The sequence below is a fragment of the Myotis brandtii genome, unplaced genomic scaffold (assembly GCF_000412655.1).
Source record: "Myotis brandtii unplaced genomic scaffold, ASM41265v1 scaffold308, whole genome shotgun sequence".
NCBI lineage: Eukaryota > Metazoa > Chordata > Mammalia > Chiroptera > Vespertilionidae > Myotis > Myotis brandtii.
This window is the reverse complement of record NW_005361786.1, coordinates 1,307,833-1,324,919: the sequence shown is the minus strand read 5'-3', so window position 1 is coordinate 1,324,919 and position 17,087 is coordinate 1,307,833. Positions and strand designations below refer to the sequence as shown.

Genomic DNA, 17,087 nt, shown 5'->3' with positions numbered 1-17,087 from the left:
GCAGGCCGACGCTCTATCCACTGAGCCAAACCGGTTACGGCCCGGGGGCATCTTTAAAAAAAATTATTGATTTCAGAGAGGAAGGGAGAGGGAGAGAGAGACAGAAACATCAACGATGAGAGAGAATCATGGATCGGCCTCTTCCTGCCCGATGAGGGATCGAGCCTGAAACCCGGGCATGTGTCCTTGACCGGAATCGAACCCGGGTCCCAGAGGCCAATGCTCTGTCCACTGAGCCAAACCAGCGAGGGCAGCAAACAGTGATTTTAGCCACTGATTTTTAAGTGAATTCTTCATTCATTTAAAAAGAATCTTAGTTTTGCTTTTCTTACTAGGAAGCTACTTCGAAATCACCATCCTTCTACCCTCCTCCTTCTTCTGTCTCCCATTCCCTCTTCATCCTGTTTCTTTAACAGCCCCACCCTGCGTGCACGCAGACACGGAAAATGTCACCTAGTAAGAAAGTTGGCTTTTTCTCGTATGGATGACTGAATCTGCTCTGATGGAAGGCTTGGGAATATCGTCAGTTTGATTTAATTTTTGGAGTTTAATTAAATGGTAGTTTTATACTCTGAGGACATGCAGACTTAATTAGTGAAACCGTGTTTTCAGATCTTCACGGAACCGACTCCACGTGTGTGTGTGTGTGTGTGTGTGTGTGTGTGTTTGTATGTGATCCGCGGTGTGTTTCTCGTTGCAGCCGTGTTAAAGATGTCCACGATGCCTTGGAAGTGACAGTGTTTGATGAGGACGGCGACAAACCCCCGGATTTCCTTGGGAAAGTCTCCATTCCCTTGCTGTCCGTAAGTTGCCTTTGTTAATACACAGTTTGTGAGTCATTGTGCGGTTGACAACTTTCTATGGTCTAAGCTGCTTCATCTTTTCAACCTGGGCCAGGAGAACACTTTAAACCAGCCGTGGGCAAACTACGGCCCACGGGCCGGATCCGGCCCTGTCCGTAAGTTGCCTTTGTTAATACACAGTTTGTGAGTCATTGTGAGGTTGACAACTTTCTATCATCTAAGCTCCTTCATCTTTTCAACCTGGGCCAGGAGAACACTTTAAACTCTAGCCGGAAACAACTGTTTTATTCCAGTAGTTTCAAATATAAAGTGACATAATTTTCTCGCTGTGTCAGTCCAATATGATTGAACCAACCAAACCGTTTTGACCAGCCTTTTTTTTTCTTTCTTTTTTCTTAAATATGGTTTTACTGATTTCAGAGAGGAAGGGAATGGGGGAGAGAGAGATAGAAACATCAATAACGAGAGAGAATCATTGATCGGCTGCCTCCTGCACGCCCCCTACTGGGGACCGAGCCCACAACCCGGTTATGTGCCCGGACCAGGAATTGAAACCATGACCTCCTGGTTCATAGGTCTGTGTTCAACCACGGAGCCACGCGGGTCAGGCAAGGTGTGGCTGTTTCTATTCAGATTGATTTCCGATTCCTTGATCAATAAATTGGGAAAGTGATCAGCTCCTCAGAGGGTCTATGGGGGCTCTTCCTGCAGCACACGCTCTACAACTGAACTGATTCTCTACCTAACATCTAGCCCAGTGGTCGGCAAACTGCAGCCCCTTGAGTGTGGCTCTTCCACAAGATACCACGTGCGGGCACGCACGTACAGTGCGATTGAAACTTTGTGGCCACACTCAAGGGGCCAAAGAGCCGCATGTGGCTCACGAGCCGCAGTTTGCCAACCACTGGTCTAGATATAATTCTAATTAAAAATATGCCAAAACGCTAAGTATCTCTAACAGGAAACATTTTATTCCTTAAATCTTCTGCTCGATAACATAGTAAATATGCGTTGGAAAATAGTACACCCATTGGAGAGTTTTAAAACATTTCCAGGCTAGACACCATCTCCTAATAATTATCTCATTCAGTAGATTTATTTAACATGTCTATCCTCAACTAAGCGGTCCTAATTCTGTCCTGAAAATCTGGCTGGATTTTTCTCATCGATCTAGGTCATTCTTTTTTATTTAAACACTAGAGGCCCGATGCACGAATTTCATGCAATGGGTTTGGCCTTTGCAGCCCTGGCCGACCCTCACAGCCCCTCGCAGCCTCGTCCAGCCTTTGCAGCCCCGGCTTCATCCTGAAGGTCGTCCAAAAGGACGTCTGGAAGGTCGTTAGGCTGTTCGGTCTAATTAGCATATTAGCTCTTTATTATATAGGATATGTTTACCCTCTAAATTATCTAATGGGCCAACCTAGGAAGGCTTTGAGAATCAGATTTCTGTAAAATAAGAAGAGCATCTCTTTATTATTATTTCCGAATGTCTGCGGCATGATGAGGTCCTACATTTCGAAACAAATTCTAATTCTCAGTGCAATCCATGCCAACATGTGAATCTGTAATCAGACGCACGCCTCACGCAGCCTTTAGCTTTCTCTGTGAATCCATGTGCGCAGTCGCAAGCTGCACCAGCAACAGCTTCACTTAATTAGTTTTATGGGACAAATTTTCTGTAATTGCTCCTCCCGAATAGTAAATGTCCACGCAAGTCCCCATTTGCATTTCCAATCGAGTATTTGCCCATGGTGCACCTGTGATGAGATTTGCACATTAGAATGGACACATTAACACCATCATTTTGTTTTGTGGTTAATGCTGAAATCTTGGCCATTAAAATAAATAACATTGATCTTTTACTTTGTGTTAATACTCATATATGGGAAACTAAATTTAAAAAATATTAAAAGTAGTCCCAAGGCAGGGCTCACATGGTGATTTTTGAACGCAAATGTTCAGCTCTCCTCCTTGCCTAATTTTGATTCAATATGTCCATTGAAATACATAAAGGAAGATACACAGTAAGGCAAATTTCTCTCTTGGCCCTGCAAACTATGAGCGTAGCTTTGACATGCTGGAGTTACCACGAAACATATGTAATATATATGGTGTGTGTAGTTTATAGGGTGGATGATATGTGGATAGGATAGACAGCTAAGGGAGGAAGATGAATAATCAGTAGGATTTCTTTAATGTCCTATAACAAGAAGATGGCGTGTATAAATCTCAACATAGCAGGCATGATGGTAAATGTTGAATGGGTTGAACTTTTCTATTAGATGGAAAAACCTCTTACGGTGATTCAAAGAGGAAACCTAACTGCTACATCTTTGGAACACCTCCACATGGTAACACAGAAATGGGTGAACAAAAGCGATGACGTAACTGTAAATACAAGTCAGACATACAGAGGAGGCTGTTTTATGGGTTCAAAGAGCCAATGTCAGTATCAATAAGGTTATAACACACTTGAACGGCTATGTCAGCGGTTCTCAACCTGTGGGTCGCGACCCCTTGGGGGGGGTCTAATGACCCTTTCACAGGGGTCGCCTAAGACCATCGGAAAACATATATATATAATTACATATCGTTTTTGTGATTAATCACTATGCTTTAATTATGTATTTTTTGTAACCATGAAAATACATCCTGCATATCAGATATTTACATGACGATTCATAACAGTAGCAAAATTATAGTTATGAAGTAGCAATGAAAATAATTTTATGGTTGGGGGGCACCACAACATGAGAAACTGTATTAAAGGGTCGCGGCATTAGGAAGGTTGAGAACCACTGGTCTATGTGAATGATTTCGAATAGAAATGTGTGTGTGTGTGTGTGTGTGTGTGTGTGTGTGTGTGTGGTATTAGAAATACAGGAAATATTACAAAATTAGAATCACAAAATGATCACACATGTGATCTATTCAGCTTTAAAAATATCAGAAGGAAAAAATAAATAAGGCTGAGATATTTCTTGAAAGCCCAAATGTTTGAAAGTCCAAGTTGCACAGTGTGTGTTAATAGTGAAAGGCCCCCCACACCATCTCACAGCTACTGAATTTCTGGGGATGAGACCCTGTAGTCTCCTTTAAAATAAATAAATATATATATTTTTTTATTTCAGAGAGGAAGTGAGAGGGAGAGAGAGATAGAAACATCCATGATAAGAGAGAATCATTGATCGGCTGCCTCCTGCATACCCCACACTGGGGATCAAGCCCACAACCCCAGTATGTGCCCTGTTTGGGAATCAAACTGTGACCTCCTGGTTCATAGGTTGATGCTCTACCACTGAGCCATGTCGGCCGGGCTGCAGTCTCCTTTTCTAGCAAGTTCTCAGATGCATTTTAGGCGTACCGAAGTGGTTGCTCTCCAACTTTAGAGACTAAGCAGTGAGCTTAATTCATGCATGTGTGTGCATACACACACGTAAATATGTAAAATATTCTGATCAACTTCCCATTGAACATGTTCATGTATTGATCATGTTGCAGGTCCCAAATGCCTCAATAAAAAGAGACTTTACTGTGATCACAGTGCTAGGAAAATAGAAGTTAATAACAAAAGTGAAACAAGTATCAAAACACTTAGTGGAGGGGAAAAAATCCCAAGTAGCTAATGTAGATACCAAAACTGCAGCTCTAGAAAGAAGCAGTGCAATAGCACATTTAAAAACGGTGGAGAATTACCTTGGGAAAGGAAAGAGGACTTAGTGATTCCATGAGGATTCCTAAAGGCTATCTAGGTATGTTCCCTTTGTGATAATACACCAAACTTTCCAAGGAATATGTATGTTTAGGTATCCGTGTTATATTTCACTTCAATAATGAATGAAAGTACGGTCCTTCTAATTTCAGATTTCATTCCAAGCAATTTAAAAAATAACCCGATTACATTATGTCCCACTTGGAAATGAATGTTTTCTCCTCGAACAAATAAAAAGATAACAATGAAAAAAAAAAAAACGTGGAGAAGGGCCAAAAGTATTATTCAGAGGAAATTCTTAACGTGAATGTTTTCATAATTAAACAACAAAGGTTGAAAATCATTTAAGCATCTCAACAAAAGGAAATAAAACTAAGGACATTAGAAAGGAATTAATGAACATTAAAAAGTGAGCAACATGGAAAGTATGTACATGGTGTATTTGACAAATCCAAGGAATTACTTCTGTAAAATGTAATTCAACAGGCACGCCATTTACAAGGCTATGAAAAAAAGAGAAAAACACATTAGGAATTATGAAAGAACAAGAAATATAGGGATCACTATGAATAACACACCTACATTTTATTGAGGAGTATGAGTGGAAACTTAAAAAAAAAAAAGAATAATATCACCAACATAGAAAAGGTGTGTCTTTTTCATCAATAAAGAAAAGACATGTCTGCCCAGCAGAAACGTTAATTTGAAGAGGTAGGGATCAGAACAGTTAAACTAATAATCATATGAATGGCTTGTGCTTTATTCACACGAGATTATGATTATTTGGAGAATAGACGGTGAAGCAGGCCACTTGGTTTGGCATCCCGTCTTTTTCCTTATCAGGCTGTGTGATTTTTGAGGTTGCTAAACCTCTCTGGTTCTATTTCCTCCTTGATGAGATGAAGATAATTATCGGGATACCTACATTGGAGGTTTGGGGTGAGGATTTACATAGTTTGGCCAATGTAAAGTGATTGCAGTATAGCATCCCATAAGCACTTACAGCGTAAGCTATCACTCCCCCTTTCCAGAAAAAATATTACTCAGCCCCTGGAAATTAATTTTTTTAAATTTTAATAGCAGTTACTCATCGCCCCCAAATGCACCTGTGGCCATCACCGCCCCCCTGGATCGCCACAGCGCCTACCAGGCCAATGTAAAGTGATTGCAGTATAGCATCTCATAAGCACTTACAGTGTAAGCTATCACCTTCATCACCTTTACATCAAATCATTAAATTAGTTTAAGCAGTCAGATTGACACCTATAGTAAAGATTTTTCCCTAGGAGTGATCACTAAGTGTAGGGAAAGACTCTCGCCCAACAGGTGTGGCTCAGTGGTTGAGCGTCGACCTATGAACCAGGAGGTCATGGTTCATTCCCAGTCAGGGCACGTGCCCAGGTTTCGGGCTCGATCCTCAGTGAGGGGCATGCAGGAGGCAGCCGATCCATGATTCTCTCTCATCATTGATGTTTCCATCTCTCTTTCTCCCTCTCCCTTCCTTTTTGAAATCAATACAAATATATTTTAAAAAGAAAAAGGACTCTCAAACACTATTAGAGAGAGCATGACTTGGTACAAGCCTTGTAGAAGGCACCTTGATAAAATGGATTAAAATGTAACATACACGTATCTTGGAGCATTTGTATTCTGGGTATCTGTTGTAGAGCAGCATCTGAGACTTGAAGAGATATAATTACCCCTGGCCACACAGATGCTAAATGCCAGACGTGGGAATTGAATCTAAGTCTGTCTGGTCTCCCAGTCCTACCACGGCCCACTGTTAATAAACTTAGGAGAGAAAATGTTCAATCTCATTAGTTATAAAAAGAGTAGATATTAAAACAACCTGAGGCCTTTTTATTCCTGTGAAATTGCTGTATATGAAATAAAGATGCCCAGTGTTGTAAGGAAATGGCTGGTTTGGTTCACAGAGGCTAGGAGTATAAATTGATACAGCGCTGTAGGAGGGAAAAAGCCATCAAAATAGATATATCCTGTGAGTCAGCAATTCCACCTCTAGGGATTTATTTTGGGGAATGCATAACTCCTCTGTTCTTCAGTTACCTAATCGGTAAAATGTGAATTTAAAAAGTTTATATATCTCAGAGGTGGGTGTGAAATAATCAGGGAAAACAGTGACAAGTACACAGAAATGGCTTGTGAATGACACCTAGTTTTCAGTCTTATGTTAAGGTATATATTTTCACTCTCTTATCTTTTGAATTTAAAAAATAATGTAAGACACTGGGAGCATGTGCCGGGGGGTAGGGGAGGCCAGGGGAAGGCCAATGGGGGAAAAAAAGGAGACATATGTACTACTATTTGTAATACTTTAGACAATAAAATAAAATTTAAAAAAAAGAGATCATATTCATGAACTATCTAGATTCCATTTCTTGGACTCTATCCTAGAAAATGTTTGATCAAAATACAGAAAATCATGTATGCATAAAAAATATATGGGAAACATTCCCCATTGTAATAATAGGTTATTATTTTCAGTGTTTAATTATAATACTAAATATTGAAACACATGGATCTATTCCTAAACCCAGCCTATTCCACATATTTCCTCTTCCCCTTATACGCAACCTTTTCCCCAAAGATTTTCTGTCTAGCAGCCAGCCAGAAAGAGTGGAATCAACAGGAAAATTCAGAAAGTGTGTGGATTATTTATATTTTGAATATTACATAGCAATTTAAAGAAATGAGGCAGATCCATAGACTACTATAAACTTTTAAATCTGAATCATATTGACAGATGCTAAAATGAAGTTGCAAAGTCCATATAGTTTATGAATGTAAAGTCTCAATAAAAACTTAGGAAGGATCTGTGCCAAATTTCTATCTAGTTTCCATCTAGGGGGAAGAACTCTGGAAGTTCAGAGAAACTTTCATTTTTTTTCTCTGTTATTTTTGAAACTTTAAAAAAAATGTTTCAACTTGTCATTTATATATTTTAAGGTAATATGATATTCAAGTGCCAAACAGGAATAGCCTTAATTATATCTGAGGCCTTTTTATTACTGCAAAATTGCTGTGTGTTAAATAAAAATGCCCCGCGTTACAAGGAAATGGACAGTCTGATTACTTTAATGTCCCTAGGTGGGTTCTGTGTTTTGCTGACACAATGTTAGGACATTGAGAAAGAGGAAACGATCATTTACCAAATTAAAAAACATGCACACACACCAAAAAAAAAAAAAACACAACACAAAAAAACTTCTTTCACTATAAAATATTTCTTTTTATACTGATACCTCTTGTTCTTCTGTTTGACCTCCCCTGACCCTTAAGAAATCATGGAAATTTTAAGATAACAGTGTACAATGCCTGTGGGTCGAGGCAAAGCTCACTTGGATGCTAGTCAGCTTGGCAAACGGTCACGCCGCTTTTGTATTTATTTCTTTCAACTTTCACACCCACAATTTATTAAGTGAGACCGTGGACACAAGAGGAAGCTCCGGATCCTGTTTGGAACCCGTTTCGGAAGGAAACCAGGTCTTTATGGGGCACCCCCTTCCTCTTCGCCGCTGGCCAGGAAAGCCATCTCTCTGTTGAGGACCTATTCAATCTGGAGAGGTGGGGTGACTTCGGGAAGGAAGGTGACCTCTCCCTTGTAAAGTGGAATGGCTCTGTTTCCCGCCGTGACTTACTCGACTCATTTCCACCGCTGTTTATAAGAAACCTTGTGCTGAGCACTTGGAGTGACAGCAATAGTCATTTAAAATATGGCTTGGCCCGGCCGGCGTGGCTCAGTGGTTGAGCATCGACCTATGAACCAGGAGGTCACAGTTCCATTCCCGGTCAGGGCACAGGCCCGGGTTGCGGGCTCCATCCCCAATAGGGGGCGTGCAGGAGGCAGCCGATTCATGATTCTCTCTCCTCATTGCCCCTAATGTTGACAACTTTTATGCCCATGATACACTGGTCAAAACTAAACAACGAGGAAGAGAAGAACAACAACAAGAAAGAGAAGAACAACAAAAACTAAAATTCCACAGCACCTGACAGTGTCCATTTCTGTTAACTAACCTGTGGCCTTTGTTTGAATGCCACCAGCTTTTCCAATGATGTCCTTGTTCTCTTCCAGCGTCCAGCTCAGGGGACCTGCCACACTTGGCATTTAGTCGTCTTATCTCCAAAGTCTTCCGATTTGTGACAGTTCCCAAGAGTTTCCGTTTTTCCCATGACCTTGGCCGTCTTGAGGAATACTGGCCAGGGATTTTGTAGAATATTTATCTTGTTTTGATAAATAGAAATGTATAACCTCTGAGATTTTTGAAGGAAAGCCCATGGAGATGCCGTCATAATCTAGGCCACTAATTTTCCATTTAGATCATCAGTATCAATCTGGTAATTGTTGCTTTAGCTTTTTATCGGCTGTAAGAGCACTCTACGATGAAAAGTTGATTTAAGGTGATGTTAATATTTGCCTAACAGGTGTTTCATCTGTGTGTGCGTCTTGCATCCTCAACTCTGTGAGTTTGTGTAGTTTAAACCCCAGCAAACGTTTGTATTTTATCTATCGCTTATGACAGATTCGAGATGGACAAACGAATTGCTACGTATTGAAGAATAAAGATTTAGAACAAGCTTTTAAAGGAGTCATTTACTTGGAGATGGACCTCATCTATAATCCGGTAAGTCTAACTGGGCCATATACCTAATGGGGAAGGTGGCCAGCCTAGAGAGACTCAAATCCGTGTAAAATGTTTTAGAAGGTTTGCACAGAGGGAGAGTGAAGGAGAGAGGGAAAGAGAGAAAGAAAGAGAACGGTGTTTTAAAACCCAACCATTGCCCGGCCAGTGTGGCTCAGTGGTTGATCGTCCACCAATGAACCAGGAGGTCACAGTTTGATTCCCAGTCAGGGCACATGCCTGCGTACCGGGATTGAGCCCCATGTGGGGCGTGCAGGAGGCAGCCGATCCATGATTCTCTCTCATCATTGATGTTTCTCTCTCTCTCCCCCTCTCCCTTCCTCTTTGAAATCAACAAAAATATATTTAAAACAAACAACAAAAAACCCTTCTCCAGCCATCAAATCTATGCTGGACACTCCAGTTCTCAACTGGTATTAATCCTATTTTTCCAGATCATGGAGAGGAAATGAGATTTTTCTGTACAAAATAGGTTTATAACCCAGAAGCTCGTTTTCGCATGCCAGGTATGACTGGTGAAAATATAGCTCAAAACTGTGAAGTTTTCCTTTTCAGAGACTTTAGCCTGCGAACTTCATGAAGCTGATCTCTGCAGTGGTTTAAAATACCTCCGTTGGTTTGCAGACATCTTGTCGCCTTCCAAGACCAGATCTGGTCTCCCCTACCCAAGTGAAGTTCATGCAATGAGACCCTCCCACAAGCACACGCACACGCACACACATGCAGAGCGCAGGGGGACCACCATTCTCCACTCCCTGCCAGGGCCTTAGGGGTAAAAGAGATTGGTTTCCCGGTCCTTCTGGTTCATGAAGAAGAGGAGGGGAGGAATGAAATCTACAGAAATGCCTCCTTTTTTAACAAGGATGTCTTTCTAGGTCAAAGCCAGTATCAGGACCTTTACGCCCAGGGAAAAGCGCTTTGTGGAAGACAGCCGCAAGCTGTCCAAAAAGGTAGGTCTCTGGTGAGCTGGCTGTGGGTGCACTCAGCATGCGGGACCTGGAGTGCTGGCTGTCATATGCTGGCATCTCCCCTTCCCCTTTCCCTTCCCCTCTCCCTCCTCCTCTTCCTCCTCCTCCTCCTCCTCCTCCTCCTCCTTCTCATCTCTATCTTTACCTCTATCACCATCTCTACCTCTATCTCTACCTCTATCTCTATCTCTATCATCTCTATCTTTACCTCTATCACCATCTCTACCTCTATCTCTACCTCTATCTCTATCTCTATCATCTCTATCTTTACCTCTATCACCATCTCTACCTCTATCTCTACCTCTATCTCTATCTCTATCATCTCTATCTTTACCTCTATCACCATCTCTACCTCTATCTCTACCTCTATCTCTATCTCTATCATCTCTATCTTTACCTCTATCACCATCTCTACCTCTATCTCTGTCTCTATCTCTATCTCTGTCTCTGTCTCTATCTCTCTATCTCTACCTCTATCTCTATCTCTATCATCTCTATCTTTACCTCTATCACCATCTCTACCTCTATCTCTGTCTCTATCTCTATCTCTGTCTCTGTCTCTATCTCTCTATCTCTACCTCTATCTCTATCTCTATCATCTCTATCTTTACCTCTATCACCATCTCTACCTCTATCTCTACCTCTATCTCTATCTCTATCTCTGTCTCTGTCTCTACCTCTATCACCATCTCTATCTCTACCTCTAGCTCTACACCCCTATATCTATCTCTCTCTCTTCTATCATTCTCAGTCCCCACCTCTCCACTCCTTTCTCCTTTTCCCCCCTTCTCTCCCAAAACAAGGACTTCAGTCAGTTTAATAAGCAGGGAAAGACGCAGCCGATATCTCTTGGATGAGATAGAAGGTGTCAGCCCTCCGTTAACCTCCTGAATCATCCTCTGAACAGAATTCCTAGCCTCAGGCCCCCGTACGCGTTCCCCAGATCTGCGTGCCCTGCCCACCTTCCTCTAACCATAGCCATGTCTGTCCCCGCCCTTCAGTCTCAGGGAGATATTCTGGCCTTTACAGTCATAAAGAAATGAACCCAGTGGATCTTTAGAGACCTCTAGCCTGGGACTCCCACAGCTTCTCCTACCACATTCGTATTGTCCGAATTCGGGGGGCGCTGCCACTTCCCCTCGTTCGGAATGGCCTGTCTCTCTCTCTGTCTGTTGCCCTGAATTCTTCTGTCCTCACCTCAACCAAAAGTGAGGCCCGGAGCCCAGGAGGGGAAGTGGCACATTCTTTGTCAGGCGTGACTCTGCCATTTATCTCCGGGCCCCTCCCTGTCCTGTGCAGACAACCTTCGGGGTTTCGCTCTGTCCCTATTGTCCCCCTGTCGTTGTGCAACAAAGAACAAAGTGTCCCCTTTTCAAAGTATTTATTACTTCCCCCGCGTCCTGTGGGGTGAGCAGCTGCGGATGACATAAAGCCGTTACGTAGAAAGGGCGTCTTATCATCCTTCTGTTTCCCATGAACTTCTGGGCGCGCTCGGGCCAGGCCCCCGCCACCCTCGGGAGGGAACGTCCCAGTGTTTTGCTTCGTCTGCAATAACAGGGGCTGTCGTGTTTACTTGGTGTAATCGGAGGCGACCTCTTATTTTTTTATTTTTATTAGTATTAGTATTGCCTGTTGGGCTCTGTTTACTTGAAAGTTAAACCCTGAGGTGGGGTAGCTGCTTTGGCAAACGAACTGAAATGAATCCTCCTGCAACTGGGAGAAAAGACATTTCCTTTGCCAAACACGGACCACCGCGTGGTGGGGTGGCTTCGGGCTCTGAGAGCGCCAGCGGGGTGGGGCTGGGGTCCTGGGGTGCTGGGGTCTGATAGGATCCTTCCCAGATGCCTCTCACCACTAGGTGTCCCCTCGTTCTCATAAGATCGAACTTGTGCTTCTGATGCAAATGCTTAAAAGCACTTAACTATGTGACAAACACTCGCAAGTGCATTCATTCTCTCCACAGTCAAGATTGGTACATGGCCTAAGAGAGAGGTTAAGAAACCAGCCCAAGGTCACACAGCTGGGAGATGGGAAAACTGCATTCCTTTGCCAGAGCTAGCCTTTCCTGTAGACTTTTTTTAAAAATTGATTTCAGAGAGGAAGGGAGAGAGAGAGAGAGAAACATCAATGATGAGAGGGAATCACAAATCAGCTGCCTCCTGCACGTCCCCTGTTGGGGGGGGATCAAGCCCACAACCCCGGCATGTGCCCTTGGCCGGAATCAAACCTGGGGCCCTTAAGTCCGCAGGCCGACCCTCTATCCACTGAGCCAAACCAGCTGGGGCTCCTATAGACTTTTTCTTCTGGTCTCGATTAGTTAAAATACCTGTACATTTCTACTATAAATTGTCCATTTCCTTCTAAACTAAACAGGTAGCCACTTGTTCCCACTTTCTGTCTTTCTGTCTCTCTCTCTCTCTCTCTCTCTCTCTCTTTCTCTCTCTCTCTTACACACACACACACACACACACACACACACACACACACACACACTCACACCCCCCAGATGCCTGGCTTCTGTCATTTTCTTCCAGCTCAGTTTGGTGATGAACACGTTTCAAACGGCTCCTCCTCTATCAAAGGTGCCATCAAATGCATCGCATTCCCTTTTCCTGTCTGGATGATCGGACTTTAAAAAGAATTTTAGAAGAAGCTCGAGAACTTTTCTCCTGTTTTTCAATGGGCAGCAATACAGAATACAATGGAGACGGCCAGGCTGCCTGATCCACACCGAATATGTGGAGCATTCAAATCTCCTTCTCTGTTTCCCCTGTCTTCCGACCAGATCTTATCCAGAGATGTGGACCGCGTGAAAAGGATCACCATGGCGATATGGAATACACTCCAGTTCCTGAAAAGCTGCTTCCAGTGGGAGTCCACGCTGAGGAGCACCATCGCGTTTGTGGTGAGCGGCCTCTTTCAGGCTCATGTTGTTGGTTTCCCAGGCCCAAGTTCACGTGCAGAACACGGGCTTTATGTTAACTGACACGAAGCCAAATGCAACACTGAACCTCGTAACAGCTCACACCTGGAAGGAAACTGAAAAACCTCAATGGGCCCTGGCCGGTGTGGCTCAGTGGCTAGAGCGTCGGCCTGCAGACCAAAGGGTCCCAGGTTCGATTCCGGTCAAGGGCATGTGCCTCGGTCGCATGTTGGGTTCCTTTTCAGCCTGTCTACCTCCACTTCCTACCCGAGTTCTCTTACAGACTTTGTGTGGAATGTTCTGGGCAAAAAAGGAAAGTCAACACCATTGGTGGCTTCTTCCAGCGGGCACCCCGGCCGGCCTCTGCCAGGAGCAGAGCGTTTCCTCTTTCTTGAGCTTCGTTTCTGGCACCGGGAGGTGTAGCAAAACAGGTCTGTTGCCCGGGGTCATGCGGGAGAATGACAGCAATGATTAATGGGCTGCCGGGCCGATCTGAGGAAAGATTATACGGGGGGGGGGGGGGGGGGGTGCATGGTCTGTTCCCTCTGCCGGGCCGTTCCCTGTGCAGACGCAGGCTGCCATGTCGCCCTCAAATCTCGGGGCCCTGTAGGAGAGAAGATAAAGGGGTGCTCTTCGTGCTGGGCTCCAGACTGTGATTTTGCAAGGATCCCTGGATTCATGAGACTGTGGGAGGCCCCACTCTATGGGGGTGGGGGGGTAGTTTCCATTGGACATCATTGAAAAAAGTACAGAATTAAGTAGGAATGATGCAGGCATAACCTCTCTCTCTGGGTTGTGCTGAAGGTACTGGGGTGGAAAGCGCTCACTTAAACACGCTTAGTTTTCACTTTTAAATATATATATTTTTTGATTGCAGAGAGGGCGAGCTCTCTCTGGGTTGTGCTGAAGGTACTGGGGTGGAAAGTGCTCACTTAAACACGCTTAGTTTTCAGTTTTACATATATATATTTTTTGATTGCAGAGCGGGAGAGAGAGACACATCAATGATGACAGAGAATCATTGGCTGGCTGCCTCTTGCACACCCCACACTGGGGATCAAGCCCACAAGCCAGGCATGTGCCCTGACCAGGAATGGAACCGTGACCTCCTAGTTCATAGGTTGATGCTCAACCACTGAGCCACACTGGCCTGGCTGGAGGCCTTTCTATATTAGAAACTAGAGGCCCGATGCATGAAATTCATGCACAGGTAGGGTCCCCAGGCCTGGCTGGCGATCAGGATCGATTTGTGGGGCATTTGGAGGGGCCCCCCCGCTGGCACCCGCCTTGGCTGGCCTGGGGCCTGTGGGCTGGGGGCAGCTCCTGCATTGAGCGCCTGCCCCCTGGTGGTCAGTGCACATCATAGCGACTGGTTGTTCTGCAAAATGGTTGATTTGCATATTAGGCTTTCATTATATAGGATTGGGCTGCGGTGTGTAAGGGTTCCCTGCACAGGTGTGAAGAGGACCCTTTGGGTGAAGCAGTACCCACGGGGCTTTTCCTTCTCCTCCAGGTCCTGGGAGTCCCACTAGCCCCACACGCTAAGGGCAAAGGTGTAGGAATTTTGTTCTCCCTTCTGTTTTGTCAGATAACATGAAAGAGCCTGTTAATATCATGTTAATGTCTCTGTTTTCAGATGACACAAAGCAAGAATGTTACAGGATCACGTTTAGTATATTCTGGCTGTTAATTTTAAAGACTTTATGAAAGCAAACCATCCGTCTTCTAGATTCCTTTGGATGTGTGTATGAATATATCATATCTTGATGAAAGCAGGCATTGAAGAAAAGCAGTCTGTTAAGACCTAGTCCACGTGGTGGCCGGTCAGAAGTGGATGGGCCGACATGAAATAACTTTTATCTTGTTGGATGGTCCAAGCATAAACCTCCCCTACCATGGGGTCAGTCCTACCCCCATAGACATTGGGGTTGTATTCCCAATAGTAAGCGAAGAAAGTTCGCTTTAATTCTCTTTAATACACTACAAGTGTGGATGTTGCTGTATGCTGTTGATTTCGTTGTTATTGTAAGAAATTAAATTTGGGCTTTCTTCGAGTGGCCAGAGCATTCCAAACCACGCTTCTGCTGGCTCAAGGTTTTTGTTAGAGTGATGATGGAAAATCTTGCTCATTAGCTTTTTAAGTCTTTCTCTTTCCTCTACATTTTCTAGACATTTTTATGTCCTTTTCTGAGCTTTATTGGTTTGGTATAAAATATATATATATATATACACACACACACACACACACATACATATACATATATATATGAATTGAATTTGTTCTCAAAAGGTAACGTTGCATTGTGATATTGGCATTATAGAATCAATTATATCTGTGGGTGTTTTGGGTTTCGTTTGGTTTTCTATTGGGTACTTATATTTCTCACACCCCAATATTATATGTTAAAAAACCCAAAGAGACATTATGGCATAAATCCATTAATTTTTTCATAGGACAATACAGCCTTCATTTGACAGATGGCATCCTCAGAAGATTATTTAAAACAGCAAAGGCCCCCTCATGCTGCAGAAAAGGGCTGCGTTTGTGTAGTTGGCTGTCCTGCCAGTCCCGCAGGCCCACACCTATTGCAGCCAGGGAGGCAAGTCTGCGGGGCATTGATAGATTCCTTGTTTTATTAAATTTTTTCTTGGACGTTTGATGTTAAGAAGTAATCTAAATCGACCATATATCAATGGGCATCTTCATAAAGCTGGGCTTCTCACATCTGTGACTTTTCCCTGAATGTTTTGAGTGCAGATAAATGAAGAACGTATTCTTCAGAGTTGACAGGGCCTGTAATATGATGCTTAATTTAAAGCATCAATCACGCCCCCCCCCACTCACCCCAATAAAGTTAAAAATACAATTCTCGACTTTCTTAGTGATATCCCATATTTAGCATATACAGAAATCTTCGTGTGTAGAGATCCCAGAATTTTGAGAAATGATTTCATATTAAACTTAGCCCTAGCTGATTCGGCTTGGTGGATAGAGCATTGGCCTGTCCAGGGTTCAATTCCTGGTCAGGGCACATGCCCGGGTTGTGGGCTTGGTCCCCAGTAGGGGGCGTGCAGGAGGCAGTCGATCAGTGATTCTCTCTCATCATTGATGTTTCTATCTCTCTTGCCATTCCTCTCTGAAATCAATGAAAAAAATATTTAAAAAAATAAAAATAAAAGCAGGAGCAGCAATAACAGAACTAACCCTTCCAACACACACACACGCAAGCACACACGCACACATGCATACAACACACACACACACACACACACGCAAGCACACACGCACGCATGCACACGCACACACACACAAGCAGAGGGCATTTGGGAAACAAAAACATTTCTCGGTGGAACATCTCATGAGTACAGTTTAGGAACAATTTTAATATGAAATCTTAAGGATCGCTTGTCTAGGATCCCTTCCATGGCCCAAGGAACATTAATGACAACTACATTGAAAATCTGTTTTCAAATGGACTATTAACATAGTGCTGGTCAAATTTTTTTTTTAAGCCTTAGATATTTGTGGGTTAGCTCTGTCTAAAAAATGTACCTTTTCTTTAGGTCCTATCACCAGTGTATTCGCAACTAGATGTACCTGCCTTTGATTAAATTTCAGCGGCTGTTTCTCCGGCCACCAGAAGTCACAATCACATGTGCAAAGCAGACCTCACTGTCTGTTTGGTAGGTGTTTGTGCAGTTGTAGCTCAAAGACTCACAGGATTTCCCTGAAGCTGAAAAAAGTTACAATAATCACTTTTCCTGAAAGAGAAGATTTTTTTTTTTAATTTTATTTCAGAGAGGAAAGGAGAGGCGGGGAGAGATAGAAACATCAATGATGAGAGAGAATCATCAATTGGCTGCCTCCCGCACACCCCCACTAAGGATCCAGCCCACAACCCAGGCATGTGCCCTGACCAGGAATGGAACAGTGACCTCCTGGTTCATAGGTCAAGGGTCAACCACTGAGCCACGCCGGCTGGGAAGATATATATATATATAGATATAGATATAGAT

General features: G+C 43.4%; 1 protein-coding gene across 3 annotated transcripts in view; it reads left to right on the top strand.

The window, feature by feature from the left end:
- The window catches only part of MCTP2 (multiple C2 domains, transmembrane 2), a 150,616-nt gene that overhangs the window by 81,687 nt on the left and 51,842 nt on the right, over positions 1-17,087 (top strand). For 2 of the 3 annotated variants that reach the window (XM_005869918.2, XM_014542631.1), the window contains 4 exons: positions 701-803; positions 9,060-9,161; positions 10,055-10,129; positions 12,933-13,052. In XM_005869918.2, coding sequence (XP_005869980.1) covers positions 701-803; positions 9,060-9,161; positions 10,055-10,129; positions 12,933-13,052 — 400 coding nt within the window. Of the gene's footprint in view, positions 1-700; positions 804-9,059; positions 9,162-10,054; positions 10,130-12,932; positions 13,053-14,706; positions 15,229-17,087 lie in introns of those variants that run through there. The other variant, XM_014542632.1, reaches the window with a different exon arrangement.